At 57.8% G+C, this 15682-nt stretch overlaps 1 protein-coding gene and 1 long non-coding RNA gene across 3 annotated transcripts; one reads left to right on the forward strand and one right to left on the reverse strand.

Annotated features, from left to right (window-relative positions):
• Positions 1–110: 110 nt before the first annotated feature.
• On the forward strand, positions 111–4890 carry LOC136060743 (uncharacterized). The gene is made up of 3 exons (XR_010623390.1): positions 111–196; positions 1647–1804; positions 4652–4890. It is a non-coding gene; the product is annotated as an uncharacterized LOC136060743 (long non-coding RNA).
• CAPN11 (calpain 11) lies at positions 3333–15441 on the reverse strand. Of its 2 annotated transcripts, XM_065755505.1 has the most exons (22): positions 15345–15441; positions 13274–13556; positions 12698–12767; positions 11378–11496; positions 11140–11273; positions 10880–11048; positions 10002–10085; positions 9830–9915; positions 9537–9611; positions 8387–8547; positions 8146–8315; positions 7946–7957; positions 7398–7609; positions 7212–7251; positions 6912–6977; positions 6576–6633; positions 6419–6483; positions 5607–5675; positions 5424–5502; positions 4885–5001; positions 4753–4811; positions 3333–4542 (listed from the first exon to the last, which is right to left on the reverse strand). In XM_065755505.1, exons 2-22 carry the CDS (start codon positions 13517–13519, stop codon positions 4516–4518), a joined length of 2118 nt encoding a protein of 705 aa, XP_065611577.1. In that variant the 5' UTR covers positions 13520–13556; positions 15345–15441; the 3' UTR covers positions 3333–4515. The 2 variants fall into 2 exon arrangements, with proteins under 2 accessions (XP_065611577.1, XP_065611584.1); XM_065755512.1 differs by lacking the exon at positions 7946–7957 and having other exon boundaries at positions 7398–7628; positions 8153–8315.
• Between the last annotated feature and the right edge of the window lie 241 nt (positions 15442–15682).

Below are 15682 nucleotides of genomic sequence, written 5' to 3' on the forward strand. Positions count from 1 at the left end.
GCCGCCATGGCCGGGGCGGCCTCTGCTGCCGGCTGCTCCGCCGGCCCCTCCGCCCCCGACGGGGCGCGTCCCCTCCTCCGGGCCGGGCCCTCCTCCCGCGGCGGGGCGAAGCGAGGCGAGGCGGTCGGGGAGCCCTCGGTCCGGGCCGCCTCAGGCGTCCGCCTTCTTGTGCAGGTTGAGGATGCAGAGCAGGCAGGTGAGCAGCGCCTGGCGGCTCTCCCGAGAGCGCAGCCGGCGCCCCAGGCGGCGGAGCGGCGGCAGGAGGCGCTTGCGGGCCAGCGGCGGCAGGCGGGCGAGCAGGGCGCGCAGCAGCGGGGCGGCCAGCGGCACGGCGGGCATCGCGGCCCCCGCGGAGCTCCGGCAGCGGCGGCCCCGAGCGGAGCGGAGCGGCGCCGGGACGGGAGCGGGTGGGAGCCGGAGCGCGGCGTTGGGGCCGTCCGCCGGGGCTGCCTCCTCCCGGATGGTCTCCGCGCCCTGGGGGTCCCTCCTTCCTCGGACGGCGCTCGGGAGGAGCCCGTCCCGTTCAGCCCCACGTGCGCCGCGGCACCCCAAATGGCGCGGGTATCTGGGAGGCGGGGGTCACCAATAAAAGCGACAAGCAGCTGGGAGTTTAAATGCCCCCTCCCCCCACGTGCCTTCTGTAAACGATACGGCCCCGATCCATCTGTCGGTCGCCGTGCCGGGAAGGAGGGGGCGAGGAAGGACCAACACCTGCCCCGGGGCACGGTGCAAGCTGCGGGACGGCGCCTGGCTCGTGCGCTGAGGCTCCTGAGCAAGCGGACCCAAAATACTCCTCTGTGTCACTCGGTGCTGCAGAGTGCCGCCCTAGGGACAGGAGTGTACGCACACAGGGTGGGGAAGCACTGAGCGATAGGGATGTCAGTGGGGAAGGGGCTTTCTTTTGGGTTCAGCTGGCCAAGGGCAGTAGCCAGGGCGCATGGGCTGGGGGAGCATGGGCAGGAAGGCCCGTGGTACACCTCTGTGTTTCTCCACTTCCCTCTGCGTCCAACCTTTGTTGTGCTCCCAGTAGCTGTCTGGCCGCATTTCCTCCCCTTGTTCCCCTCCAAAGCCCTGCCAGGAGCCTGCACTTGGCTCCCGCTCAAGCAGAACTTAGGAAAATAAACGAGATTGAAAGCCCCCACTCTCTTACCCCCCCTTCCTCCCCCCCCCCTCCCCCAGGCCACTTGGTGCAAGCTACCCTTCATCCAGAGAGCCCGTTCGAGTGGCCCAGCCAGGGTGACCTTTCCCAGCCCTGCAGATCCCTCATGGGGAGCTGGGAATGGATGAGGGAAAGGGCCAGCCATGCCTCAGTGCAGAGCTGGGAATGGATGAGGGAAAGGGCCAGCCATGCCTCAGTGCAGAGCTGCCACGTGCCTTGGTCAGAAAGAGCTCTGGGAGCTGAAGGACGTTGGTGATGTCAGCCTTGGGAACAGCCTCCCACAGCCTTCACCTCTGCCTGGGCTGGAAGGCTCTCATCCTGCGCAGCCTCCATCCCTGGGGTAAAGGAGGGGCTTTGTGCTTCCCTAGCAGGGAGTGGGTCCCATTGTACTGGGAGGGCAGTGGGCAGCCTGGGGTGAGGCTCTGGGGCTTGCTGCTCTAAACCTGGGTGAGTCATTTCCTCTCTCTGTGCCTTGATTTCCCCACAGATACCAACCATAGTGATGGATGGAGGATGGAGATCTTATTCCCCGTGGAGCTTTACCTATGGCTGAGAAAAGATACTGAGCAGAAGGGGTCAGGAAACCTCCCGTGTGTTCAGTCCGTGTAGTCCCAGGAGAAAGGAAGGCACCAGCCAAGCACAGAGGTGATGCAGTGCCTGCCTGGGGGCATTCTGTGGGCTGCAGGTGGGGAATGGAAAATCCCTCTGGAACAACCCGTGTGCCTGCTGCAGAACGTGCTCCATCGCAGAGCACAAGAGGAGAGCAGCAGAAGCGATGGCTGCGCTGCCAGGGCCAGCTTGCACCATCACAACCTTCAGCCCACACAGGGCAGGGCCTGCCTGCCAGCCTGCTGTGCTGTACCCAGAACGCAGAGAGGTGCTGAGACCCTTTTCCCCAGCTGGAAGTTCAGGGCCTTCGGGCAAAAGCAAGGCCCAGAGGGGTGGAGGGAGTTAACCCTAGTCCTCTGGTGAGTGACACATCCCACATCCTTTGTCCTTGTGAGCCAGCAGCAAGGCACAGTGCCCTGCTGCCAGCTCTGGGGACAAAGCCCCAGGATCCAAAAAGCCCAGTGTGGCTGCCAGCAGTGCTGGCCAGGAGCGCTCTGGGGAGCACCCGTGACAGCAGAGCACGGCTCGGCGCAGCAGGAATGCCGGCCATTACTGCTGGGGTGGGAGGCGAGCGCTATAAATAGTTTGTTTAACTCACTGCGTCCAGGCCCTGAAAGGCTCAAGCCTGCATGCATTCCCCTTTTCCTTGCGCCGCTGAGAAAGGCCAAATCCTGCAGCTGCCAGCAAGCGCCCACAGCCCTGCCCACGGGTCCCTTTGCTGGGCTCCAGACCCACACTGTCCCTCGGACTCACCAAGGATGTGCTGCCTTTCTGGGGAGCCTCTGCTCACCAGTGCTGGCCACAGCATGCTGCCAGCCCCCAGCTGCTGCTGTAGGGGAGCAGGAAGGGGGCTGCCCCCCCGACCCTCTGCTCACACAAAGGTTGTTTGTACCCACAGGACTGACATTCCTACAGAGCATCCAAGGGGGAGATGGGTCCTGAATGCAGCTGCTAGGGCAGCTGCTGGGGACAGCCACAGCCCGCACACAGCCAGGCTGGGGAGGACAGACACCAGCAGATGGAGAGATGCAGGAGACTCCCAGGCAGGCGGACACTCCAAAAAGGAAGGGGATGGGATGCTGTGGCTGCAGGAAGGGGACAAGCCAGGCCACTCCCTGTGGCATTCACTGGCAGCTGGGAACCCCACCTGCTGACCCTTTGCAAACAGTAGGCTGCCAGCTGTCGGGGCCAGCAGGGAGGGGACCCACCAGCTGCTGCCTGGAGGGGGCACCTGTCACCCCAGAACTGGGCGGGTGTGTGCCCTACAATGGGGCCTGTGTGTGCCATGGGGCTTGCAGCTGGGACAGTGCTGACAGCTCTCATACTGCCGGGAAAGAAAGTTGGGCCCAGTCACACCCAGGCCTGGCTGAGCCATGCTATTGGGGAAGAACTACCCCCTTTCCACAGGCCCCACAGCAGCCCCTTACCTCACCATAGGGCCTCCTGCCCTCTGTACACTGGCAGCGCTGGGTCCCAGCCCCCCTCTACCCCATGCTGGGGATTTCTACCAGCCGAGGCTGGGACCCCCTCCCCATTGTATAAATCATTACCAGCTGAGCCCCTGTCCAACAGAGCTAAGTTTATTGCCCCGAGCACGAAGAGCAGGCAGGAGTGGTTATTGCTGCAAGCACGGCCTCTGGAGACGTGGGCCTGGGAGCGGCTAAGGGCCTGCCTGCCTTGGATGGGCCTTCACCCACTGCCATGCTGGAGCCACCCCTCATCCACAGGGACAGATGAGGGGAGAGGAGTATGGAGAAGTGCAAATACATTGGCACAGGAGCACATCTGTGCTGGGTAAAGGAGCCCAAGGGCTTAAAGGGTGAAAGGGGAAGACAGACAACAGTGTACTGGAGAAATGCCCCCAGCCATCACCACTTCTCCTTGGCCCAACTCCACCGTGGCAGCAGGAGGGGAGCCCAGGACAGACACGGGGAAAGGCTGTAGTGGTGGTACAGCTGTGCGTGCATGGGATTAGAGGAGTATGATGGCATGTGTTACAGTGGCATGTGGTAGGAGAGTGCTTAAATGATAGGCTCCAGCCCTATGGTAGGACAAAGCAGGGTAGGGGGTGAGGAGGTGGGAGGGACACTTTGAAGGCCACACAGAAAGAGGTTGCAGCAGGAGGTACTGAACAACAGTGCCCTGACCAGCTGCAGCGACATGCTTTGGTCATGTTTAGTGCTGATGAGTGCAAGGCAATGGCATTAAGAAGAGTGTATACCTTCTCACCCTGGCTCCCTCCTCGCCCTTCCTAAGCAAGGCAGCACCAGCTGATACTCCCTAGGACAGGTAGCACATGGCACAGGGGACAAGACAGCACTGGAGCAAGCAGAACAAATCCTCCTTCTCTTCCCCCCACAGCTCCCACCCCTGCCTGCTGGGTGGCTGGCCCCAGCCTGCTCCCCTGTGCTTGCCTCTAAGCAGCTGCCCTGAAGCTAGGTGCAGTGACCTACAGGCACCCCATGCTGCTTGCCCTCCTTCTCTTCTGGAGTGGGATAAAAGGAGGAGAAGGGTGGAAAGCAAACCCAGCCCAGAAAAGGAGAAGGGCAGCTCCTGCCTGCTTTGACCCCTGCAAAATGCTCCATGGGTGTGGGTGGAGCAAGGCGTGCTTAGAGGCAGGGCTGGTGGCTCAGTGTAGGATGGAGCAAGAGGAGGGAGATTATCCTGTGTCCACGGACCCAAAGGGAGGCACTTGGAGATGGCCTGGCCTGCCGGAGCGTCCTAGTCACAGCGCATCTGTCCGGCTCCTAGCCGCACATTGTCAGCAGCAGCCACTGCAGAGGAGAGAGGATGAGCAGGAGCCAGTGCACACCAATCCAAAGCCCCTCAGAATGAGAGCTGACTGTGTTGCCTTTCCCATCTCTCAATCTTTTATACCCACAGGGCCGGAGGACTTTCTATCACCCACCCCAGCTGTCTGCTTTAGCATCTTTTCCCCTTATTTCCAACCCCTCTCACCCCACCTCAGAGCACCGAGCTCTCACCTCTGCAAGATTCATGACGGCGGTGCCAGTGCCATCACGATCCATGCTGTGGAAAAACCCTGCAGGGCACAAAGGCAAGATGAGCAACACGTCCTTCTATCCCTGCCCTCCCCCTCCTGGAGCAGCACTCACTGAACATGGCCTCCAGCTTCACCAGGCAGCAGACAAAGTTGTCAAAGTCCACACCCATCTCAGCATCTGCATAGCGGGCAACTACCACCTGATGCAGCTTGTTATTCAGCTTGAAACCTGGAAGGTAGAGAGTACTCAGCACCCACAAGAGGCAGAAGATGCAACTATCAAGAGTTCATGTCCTCACCAGAAGGGGCCAACATCCCACCCAAGGAAGGCCACTAAATCCAGCCTTAGTAGGAGGAAGGGATGCTCTGCCTGGAGGTACATTCCATTGCTAAATGAATGTTAGTTCACTGACTCAACTTTGCCAGGATGAGACCTTGCAGGTCAGAGGATGGCTGGGACAACCTTGTGTGTATCCCAGCAACAAGCAAGGGTCCATTGGAGAGAACCCAGCTTAGACGTGGGCCTCATCTCATGACAGGTTGGCTCAAAGCTCACAATACAGGCTGGTTCCATGGTTCTCCAGCTACTTGGGACAGGGCTCCTACAGCTTTCCTCCACCCTCAGCCCAGCCCCATCCTCTCCAGACTTACCAGCTGACTCTAGAGCCATGCGCATCTCGTATGAGCTCATGGTGCCTGACTTATCCAGGTCATACTGCCGGAAGATTGTCTGCAAAAGCCATCACAGAGGACGTGATTGGCAGGCCTTCCCTGCAGCTTGGTCATTCCCCTGCCCCAGAGGGGTGCTACCCATTGCATCCCTCTCCTCCTCACCAGCCAGCTGCGGATCTTGTTCCACAGGATCTGGAACTCCACCAGCCCCAGGCGGGCACTGCCATCTTTCTGGACAGCAGAGGGTTAAGGAGAAAGCAGCCAGCAAAAGGGTGGTGTAGCTAAGCAGGCAGAGAGGCAAAGCAATCAGATCCTGAGTTAGGTGAGAAGAGGCATTTCAGCCAGGCCAGCTCTTTTTTAAGTTCCTTCCCCATTCTGCAGCATAGACAAGATCAGAGCCTGCAAGCCAAAAGGGAAAGTTCAGTACTTAAAGCAGCTGCCGTGGTGTGGTGCTGCTCCCCAGGAACACCGTACTTAGGCTGTAGGGAGCACAGTGCTGCCAGGCAGCAAATGGGATCCCAGGGCATATCTGGAGAAGGGCTCAGAGCAACTTCTTTATGCTTGCCTGACCCCTCCAACTATACATCTTTGTGCAAGCAGGAACACAGCCCACAGCTCCTGTTACTTTACACCTCTCATCCTCAACCATAGGATGATTTTGGGGGAAAGAACCCCAGCACTTTTCTTTCCCCACCAAGAATGCTTTAAGCCTGCATGTTCTCACAGCATGCCATGCTAGGGTGAAGTGTGGATGCTAGCTGCTGTGTACAAACCCACAGGAAAGTGAAACACTGGGTGCTTGCTGCCAGCTGCCATCCCGAAGTGCAGCCACAAGGACCCCTTCTTGCCCTTTTCCCGGTTGCACAGCCTTGGCACAGCTAGAGAGCTGAGCCCTAGTTCCCACGGAGAAGTGTCCTGGCTGCCAGGCTGAGCGCCAGGAATGCTGTCCCGTGCCCACAGTGCCAAGAGGATACATCCATCAGGTTGACCATGTTGCGGCAGGAGTCCAGACTGAATCCATCCGTCTTCAGATCTTTGTCTGAGGAGGAAGGAAGGAGGAGGGGGATCATGTGCATCAAAGCACAACCTGCCAAACAGGCCTGGGCTACAGGGGAAAAGGGCAGCACTCACGTCTAGCAATCACTCTGTTCAGAATTGTCTTCAGCTCAAAGACACTGATTTCCATATCCTGCAGTGGAAGCAAAGTTAGTAGAACCTCTTGCCTCCCCCCACCCCTGGGGGCAGCTGAGCTGAATTTCAGCATTTACTGGTATGCAGGGCTGGGACTAGGCACACTATGGGCTTGCTGATGGGAGAGGCAGGCAGCTGGGAAATCATGAAAGCCCCCAGGAGCCCTTCCTTAGGGAAGCCCCCACCCTGTGCAGCTCTGATGGCCAGTGGTCTGGATCCCCTCCCTACACCCCACACTGCCACAGGCTTCCCAGGGCTTGGCACATCTGTACCCACCTCCCCTGCCAGCTGCTGGAACATGTTCTTGAAACCATCCTCTATATCATCCTCGGTTATTTCCTCCTGAGGCCAGAAAGAGAGGTTAGTAATCAAACCAAGGCGCTGCCCTGCCTCAGAGGCTCAGCAAATATTTGAGCTGGGTGAGAAACTCCTCTCACCTTTATTCCTTCTCATGTCCCCATCACTGTGACCCTCACAGCCTGTCTCTGCCACAGTGACATCCCAAGCCCACGCAGCTACATCCTGCCCACACCTCCCCCTCCTCAGCCCCAGCTAAAGGAGAGTGGTGTCTCCTACCTCATCTGCCAGGTCTGCTGAGATCTCCTCATCCAGCTCCCTGGGGCAGAAAGAGGGGAAACAGTGATGAGAAAGCAGTGGGATCTGCCCCAGTGCTGACCAACACACGTGATGGCCTGGGCCATCGCATCCCTTAGCAGGACAGGGGGCTGGAAGGCAGCAGAAGGCTTTGTGGTGGAGACTCACGCTGTGTCTGACTGCTTCTCAGTGAAGACCCGCAGGATGAAGTCGGCCTCCTTGTGTGGCTCAAAGGTGGAGGGCACAACGATGTACTCGCCAGGGGGCAGCCGGATCTGGTTGCTCACCTCCCTCAAGTTGATGAAGGTCTCAGAGCGTGCCCGTGACTGGTTTCGCAGGAAGAAGTCCTTCTTCAAGTGCACATTCTGGCTGCCCTGGGCCTGGGGAACACACGCTGTTGTGGGGAAAAGCCTAGCAAGAGGGAGACCCACAAAGGAGCAGGGCAGGACATCCTCAGCCCACAGCTCTAGCATCGCTGCTGGAACAGGTCCACAGTCCCACTGCACCCCTGTGGAAGAGCCCTGGCACGGACTATACCTCCCACACAGAGGTAACCCAGCACCCAACCATATGTCCCAACCATTGCCAGTCTGGTGGAAATCCTACATCACACGGCACATGCATGCACACACGCCTGTGGGTCTGCATCAACCCATTCCTGCCCACTCCTGTGCTCCCCTCCAAGAGGTGCATGGGTCTGGCAGCTCAGGACATACCTCCTCAGGAACCTGCAGGGAGGAGAGAAGACAAAGAATCAGAATCCCAGCACTGGCATTCCTATGACAGCTACAGAGGGTGACCCACAGATTGGCCAAATCAGGTGGGAAGGGATTCCCTAAGATCTAGGGTGCCAGGTCCACATGGGACAAGCAGGGTTGATCCAGTCTCAAGGAAGGAGCACTGGGGTTGGGGTTACCTCGTAGACAGCGAAGCCGATGGTATGCATGTCGCCCCCGACTCGCCGCTCCCGCCTACGGTGCTTCTGCATCAGGGCCACCAAGAAGCTGCAGGCCACCTCGTCATCCCCGGGGTCATCATCCTCTTCCAGCAGCTTGATCTTAAACTGGGGATTGATCCAGAATGTGGCTGGGAGGAAGAAGATATGGATGATACACCTGGGTGAGTCACATTACTAAGAGCGGAGACGCAGGAGGTACCTGGGTTGTTCCTGCAGCCCCCAGCAGTGCTCCCTCGGCGCCACGTGCCCTCGAACACCTGCGTGTGCCACCTGCTGAGCTCGTCTTTGGTGAGGGCATCAGGGGTTAGGTTGCAGATCTCTAGCCTGGAGAACTCCCTCATGAAGTCCCGGAAAGACATCCTGTGGGGAAGCAGGTAGAGGCTGACGCCAAGATGTGGCTGAGGAGCACAAGCAGCTCTGGACTCAGCCACAGCTGCTTTTGCTAGGTGGAGAGAGATGGAAATCATCCCAGAGCTGGATGCTGGGCGCCCTGTTGTGGAACAGGACACGTATAAGCCAGGCTGTCTCTGGGGGGGCTGGTACCCACCAAGTCCTTCACTCTGAGTCTTAAGGAACCAAAGAAATGTGGAGGAAAAGCACAGAGGCACCAAGACAGTTACAGGTGGCTTTGGGATGGGAGTACTGGGGGCACAAAAGCCAAGATTACTGGCAAGCAGCCTGTCTAGGTGACACACACTTCAGCCTGCCTACCACAATGGGTGACAGGGATCCTTCTGTTCAATCTCCCATCTCCAGTGGTGGCCAGCAATGGTGGCAGAGGAGGCACATCAAAACCAGCATTACCCCAACATGCAGAAACACAAGACCTGCACTTGAGATTCACTCAGACCATCAGTTTTAAAAGCCACCCAAGATCTGGACTCATCTGAAAAGTCACACTTTGAACTTACAAAACACCCCTGCAGTGCAGGGTCCCACATCAGGCTTCCAACATCTCCCTAAGCTGCTGCTCACTGGTGGCCCCTTTGCTTTGGTGGTTTCAGAAGAAAAAAAAACAACAAACTTCTTCCTGCTCCCTCTGCATTTCCAGTTCCTTCTCAAGTACCCAGGTTCCCCTTTCAACCACCTGACAACTGCACACAGCCAACTTCTACAAAATAAAGGACAGTGATATTGTCTAGACTGAGCTTAAAGCCCAGTGCTAGATTTGTGGAATAAAGGATGTTCATCATTCTTAAGAATTTACGTGGATTTAGCTGTGGTTAGTTTCCTCAAAGGGAGAAAAACCATCAGAATCATAGAATACTCTGAGTTGGAAGGGATCAACAAGGATCATTCAGCCAACTCCTGGCTCCTGAAGAAGAGCAGCACTTTGCTCTGGCACTCACCAGAACTCTCCATCCTCCATCTTCAGCTGCAGCTCTTCCCTGTCGCTAGGGTCAATGTTGTCCCACTCAGAAGAGCTGGAATAGCCAGAGAAAAACAAGCAGATGAGAAGTACTCAAGGCGAGCTGAGACATTTCCAGTGCTATGCAGTTTGGAGTCAGCCCTCAAAAGACCCATTCCCCAACACGAAGGGAACAGCACGCTGTGAACTTCCACTCAGCAGTGCTGTGCAAGAGGTGTCCCAGCTGTTTCACTGGCAGTGCCAGCAGCTGGCTAAAGTCCCATCTGAACTCACCCATCGCTCCAGGCTCCAGTCCACTCCACCTGACCCCAGGGGTTCCTGATACGGATGAGCTGCTCCTGCTGACCCCGGTAGTTCACCTGCCAGCCACCAAATGTAGGAGGTCAAACCCACATCACAGGCCACAGCACTTTAGTGCTACTACAGACTTATGTACCCAACTCACATCTTTGAAGGCTGTGACAGAATAGGCATGGCCCTTCACCAGCTTCTTGAAGGTCACTGCTTCCATATCAAAAGCACTTGTGATCTGAAAAGAACATGCAAATCTCAGCTGAATATGGTTAATGTGGTTCTGTTTCTCTACCCTTTCTTAGAGGAGGCTGAGACATTGGAAAGACAATGACCCTGGTTGTTTGTTGTTTTTTTTTTTGCAATGCTCCAGTCAGGAGCACTGAAGATTCATTGTGAAACCACTCAAACTTCAGAAAGTGCAAGAAAATGTTTTGTGCCTCCCAAAATACAGTATTTTCAGTAGAAACAGAGACAGTGTCCTCATCAGCTATAAAAAACAGCTTACACATGGATCACGGTGATGTGCACTGCAGCAGTCTCTTTAGCAAAACTATACACCAGCCACACATTCAATGGAGGCAGCAGCTAACTGTGGTAGTTGTGTTTGTTACTACTCTGATTTGCCAATCCAATCAGTACTGCTGTCAGTGGTGACAGAGAGGGTGCACTCTGTTGTCTGTGGCTAAGAAGGGAGAGAAGTCCCCAGCCCAGGTACCACGCAGACGCTGATAGAGGATGCAGCCAAAGCTCTAGGCAGAGCCTTGTTCAGCAGCCTGGCTTCACATGGATGTTTCCTATTCCATCAAACCACGACCATTCCCAGTCACTAAGGTACAGCCCCATGCCCTTCAGCTGTCAAACTGATTCTTGAAAAGGTGCTCTGCTGAGAGGCGAAATAAATCCCCTCCCATCCAGCGTCCCAGCAAAACGACCACCTTGGGTCTGGAGGAGGGCTGTGAGCCCTCACTTTGGCCCTCACTGGAAGAGAAAACACCCACGGTTCACTGTGAAGAGAGGCGTAACGCTTACATCAATGGAGCAGCCCAGCAGGGAGCCCCTCTCCAGCGCCTTGCGGATGATGTGGCCCATGTTGCGCGGTGCCCGCCTGAGGTCATACATCTCCGCTACGCCGCCGGTGAAGTCCTCGAAGCCCTCAGTGGTGCTGCCCCCCGAGAGTGACTCGTAGCAGCCGTTCAGCCTGAGCAATGGGCAGCGAGAGGGGCGTGTGAGGTGACGAGGGCACACACTGCTGCCGCGCCGCCCCACCCCCCAGCACTGGTGGGACTCACTTGGCATAGGCTTTCTCCAGCAGAGCACTCCAGAACTCTGTGCACTCTGCCGAATGCACAAACAGGAGCTCCCCATCCTTGGTGGGCAGCAGGTCGTCCACCACCACGTCCACCCACTCACCAAACTGCCAGATCTGGGGGGGAAGAAGGGGTGAGCGGGAGAGGACATCCCCTGGGGAATGCCCCCAGACAGCCCATCCTGCCCCCAGCTGTGCAGAGCCAGGAGCTCCCAGCCTACCTGGAAGTGAAAAATGCCAGCGTAGTCTTCTTGGAAGCTCTGCCCATGGGGCACCACACGGTGCAGGAGCTCCTCATTGAGAGTGAGGGAGCCGATGGCAGCCAGCAGCCAGCAGTCACCTGGGGGAGGAGAATTAGCTTAGCCAGCAGTGGTGACAGCTGCCAGACCGTGTAGAAGTCCCTGCTTTGCTCTCCCTGTAAATGAGGTGCTGCGTCAGGAAGGCAGCCAGCAGGGAGGTAGCATTCTCCTCTGCACAGTGCCCTGCACTTGGCTCAAAAAACAAATGGTAAGCCTGGGGAAGGGCCAATGCCCCTTGCTCCTAGTCCACATACTGTAGTGGCAGGTGCCTGGACAGAAGCACTAGCTCAGGGCAGAGAAGGAACAACCCTCTGTGACCTGCTGTCCATGTTCAGACCACCGTGACAGTCAGCATCAACAGCCCCCCCATGCAGACAGTTACCTAGAGCCTCCTGAGCGCTCCTGGTATCTCAGGACAGTGAGTTCTGTAATGCAATTATGCTTTGCATTTTAATACAAGTATCCCCTTGTTTTCAGCCACCAAGCAGTAAGCTTAATGCTGGTGCCTTGGCTTCAAGTTGCAAGAAATAACACTGCAACAACACTCCTTCCAAGTGCTATTAACCACAAGTGCTGTTCTACGCCAGTACTGCTTTTTTCATTCTTTGCCTCGGTTCTCCTTTCTCTTCTGCTTTTAAAGCCTGGCATACAATAGCCTTGAGCCTGGACAACCTGTGCTGTGCTGTGGTTGACAAAACTGCATTTCAAACCTTTCCCTCCTAATGACCAATTGAGAAACACCACATTGCCCTGGGCTGTTAACACGCTACAGTTACCACCACGGCTTTGTCCAAGTTGCTGAATATGTTAAATGTGGTCAGTCCTGGAACCAGTCTGCTAAGGTGCACAACATTCTCACCTTGATCCAGGTCAGGAAACACTGCTGATGGCAGTCAGATCTGGTTTTGATGATCACTGACCTTGCAGTTCCCAGCCTTGCCAGCCTGTCCTGCCCACTAACACCACTCTCCTGTGCTATTCCATTTTTGTGAGGTTTTAGCCTAGAGCCAGCAGGAGTCAAAGTACCCCCTGCTGCCTTACAGCTTCCACCACACTACAAGGGGAGGGAGCTTTGAGTACAGAGATGGTTACGGAAAGGCACACAAGAAAACACAAGGGTCTGCAGAAAGATGCTGTCCACTCAGCACCTTCCTACACAAATGTCTCTGCTCCAACCACACTGATCCTCCCCAGCTGCTGCTGCTGCTCTTTGGATCGATGTTTGAGAACTCCAGCACTCACCCAGAGCTCCCTGGCAGATATCTGTCCGGGTTGCTCCACCAACGATGAACTGTGGGTCATCCACTAATTCCTGCATGAGGAGAGAATCAAGTGTCGGATCTCAGAAGAACCTGCGCCCACTGCAGCTCTGACTTGGGAAGAGTATCATCTCTGAGATGTACCCCACCTGCCTTCTGCCAGGGAAAACTGCTTGACTGCAACATCAAGGCCATCACAGGGAGGCAAGGCAAGATCACCTTCATCAGGAAATGGCTAGGTGGGCATTGCCCTGGCACTAAAGGGTACAAAACCCCAACAGCCCCAGTCACTGAGGGTGTCACACCCATGCTGGTTCCACACCCAGAAGCTATGGAACAACTCTCCCATTGTAAAGCCCAACGTATTGCCTAGAGGGAGAAGGGCGTGCTAGACACAATGTTCTTTGAGTACTCAGTGAGCATTATTCCTCTGGGGAATGAGCAGTGAAGCACATGAGGGACTTTAAGCACAGCAAGAAGCAAATGGAAGCCAAGCTGCAGCTTGGCACATCACATTAATGCAGACTCTGCAGGTGAGGGACACGAGCCCAGCACTTACCGATGGGCGCTTCCACTCCACGCCCCGTGTCTTGCTGGAATGTGGCCCCAGCTCCTTGAAGCCAAGGGCAGTGGGGCCAGCTGGGAACTGGGGGTCCCTGAAGAGGGTACCACTCTCGATGCAGTCTTGCTTGAGGGTTTCATAGTCCTGGTTGAGGTACTTGACAGCATTATGGTGCTCGCCGACCCCCTCAGCTCTCAGGCGGTCCCTCTGCAGCCGGGCAGCGATCCCCCCGAAGGGCATCATAGCTGGGCACTGGCACTGCTACCTCCACCTCTGTGTGCTGCAATGAAATGGGCACTGTGAGGCTGGGGCTGGACATGGGCTGCCCTTAAAAGCACCCCTGAGACGGGAAGATGCACCGTGAGGATCTGGGACTGGGAGGGCCTCCCCTGGCCCCATACCCAGCACAGACAGCAGTGCTTTTCTGCTCAGAAGCGGGCCATGGCCTCTAGCCCAGCCGTCATGCTCCCAGTGCCTTTGGGAAGGCTGAATGAACGGAGCCACTCTGACGGCAGGCTGGAAAGAAGAAGCGTGCCTGTTGCTGTGCGGAGCCTCCCAGCATCCTCTGCATACGATAACTGAATGCAGAGGAATTCCAGGCACTTTCTGCCTCTGAAAATCACTTCTTCCAGCTGTGCACCTTGCCACTAAGTCTCTTAAGGGGGACAGCTTTCTAGGCACCCGGACCTTCTCTATCCTACTTGCCTGATGAGCACAAGCAGCTGCCGGGCTGCTTCTCTCCTTGACAGCCGCCCACGGCTGCCCAAGCACTGAGTCAACGAGACAGGAAGGGAGGAGCCCTCCGGGGAGCAGAGGCAGCTCTATCTGTGGGGCACTGGGAAGGAAGAGGCGTGACAGCCCTTCCCCAGCACACAGGACGACTGACTCAGGCCCAGCAGGAGGACTGTGCAGCCCAGCTCCTGCTCGTACAGCCAAAAGCCCCAGGTTATGCAGCACAAGGCAGCAGAGCAGCCCTGGGTGAAGGACTGATCTGCCAGAACCAGCAACACCAGAGAGCAGCAGTGGGGATGGCAGCACCGGCCTGCTGCCTGCACAGCACTCTGGCTCTGGAGAGGCCTCTGCCTCTTCCAAAGTGGTACAGTAGTGATGGGAAGGCAGGCAGCACAAAACTGGATGCAAGCTCTTGGGATGCACCGTGCTAGCTATGGACCACAGACATGGCTGCTAATCACAAGGCCTGTCCTCATCAGCTTCCCAGGAGGAACATCTGCTCCACTCCACCACTCCTGTCTCAAAGGTGGTCTCAGTCCCTCTTCTCTCCTCCACAACAGCCCCAAACCTACGGAACTGCTGCTCCGTGCGCTTGGCAACCAGGACAACAGCAAGGTGCGTGTTTCCTCGAGACCAGTGGGCTGACTCCTCCCAGAAGCTGCCCAGTGGGGCTACAGGACAAGGAACCCAAGCATAGCACCCGACTCCAGCCCTGCAATGGGGGGAAATCCCCCTCCCCACAACCTCCCTTCACCGTCCAGCCCCAGGCAGGGCCGCAGCACAGAGCTGCAGGCAGCCAAGCTGTGGCACCGGGCTGGTTATTCTTAGCCCTATTACTCAGAGGGCTGGGGCAGGCTGCGCTGGTTGGCAGGCGGAGGTCACAAACGCACACGGCACAGGAGAGTGTTGCAGACCCCAGCGTCGTCGGGCAGCGGATTGGGGACAGGAGATGCTGATGGATGCCGAGGGCACGCAGCAGAAGTGTACAGCCAAGCAGAGCTGAGCCAAGCTGCAAGACACAACCTCCAACCGCAATAGGACGCAGGCCTCCAGCCGCTCTCGGCGGAGACGGCTCGGCCCCGAAACCGATGTGACCGCTCTCAGCCTCAGCGCGGCCCGAGCCCCGCAACCCGAGGGGATGTGGCCGCAGGCAGGCACGGCCCGCAGGCCTCAGCTCCGCGCCCGAGGGCAGGGCGGTTCCCGCACGGCCGGGTGGGGCACCGCGCCCCGCAGTCGCGCAGCGGGACGGGACGGGACGGGACGGGACGGGTCTCCCCGTGGCGTCCCGCCGCGGGCTCACCACATAGAGGAGGGAAGTGGAGGGCCGGGCACTCACCGTTCGCCCCTCGCGGAAGCCGCCGCCGTTGCCGCCGCCCTGCTCGACGCCGCGGAGGAGGGGTTAGGGCGGGCAGGATGCGCGGGCAGCCCGCGGGCAGGGGGAGCTCCGGGCAGTTAAAGGCGCAGCGGCCGCTCGGCCCGCAGCTCCCCGCTCGCCCCGCCGCGCGGAGCCGCCCCGCCGTGACTCAGCGCGCCGCTATGCGGGGCGGTGCCGCCCGCAGCGCCGGGCTCGGCCGCTACCTGCCGCCCGGCCCACCCCCCGAGCGGGCAGCGGGATGCGTGCGGAGGTGCGGATTCGTGCCTCGAGGCCTCGTCCCGGCTTCTGCCCGCGCCTGA

This window comes from Cyrtonyx montezumae, unplaced genomic scaffold (assembly GCF_038088225.1).
Source record: "Cyrtonyx montezumae isolate F1298 unplaced genomic scaffold, pur_monq_1.0 scaffold_0, whole genome shotgun sequence".
Lineage (NCBI taxonomy): Eukaryota > Metazoa > Chordata > Aves > Galliformes > Odontophoridae > Cyrtonyx > Cyrtonyx montezumae.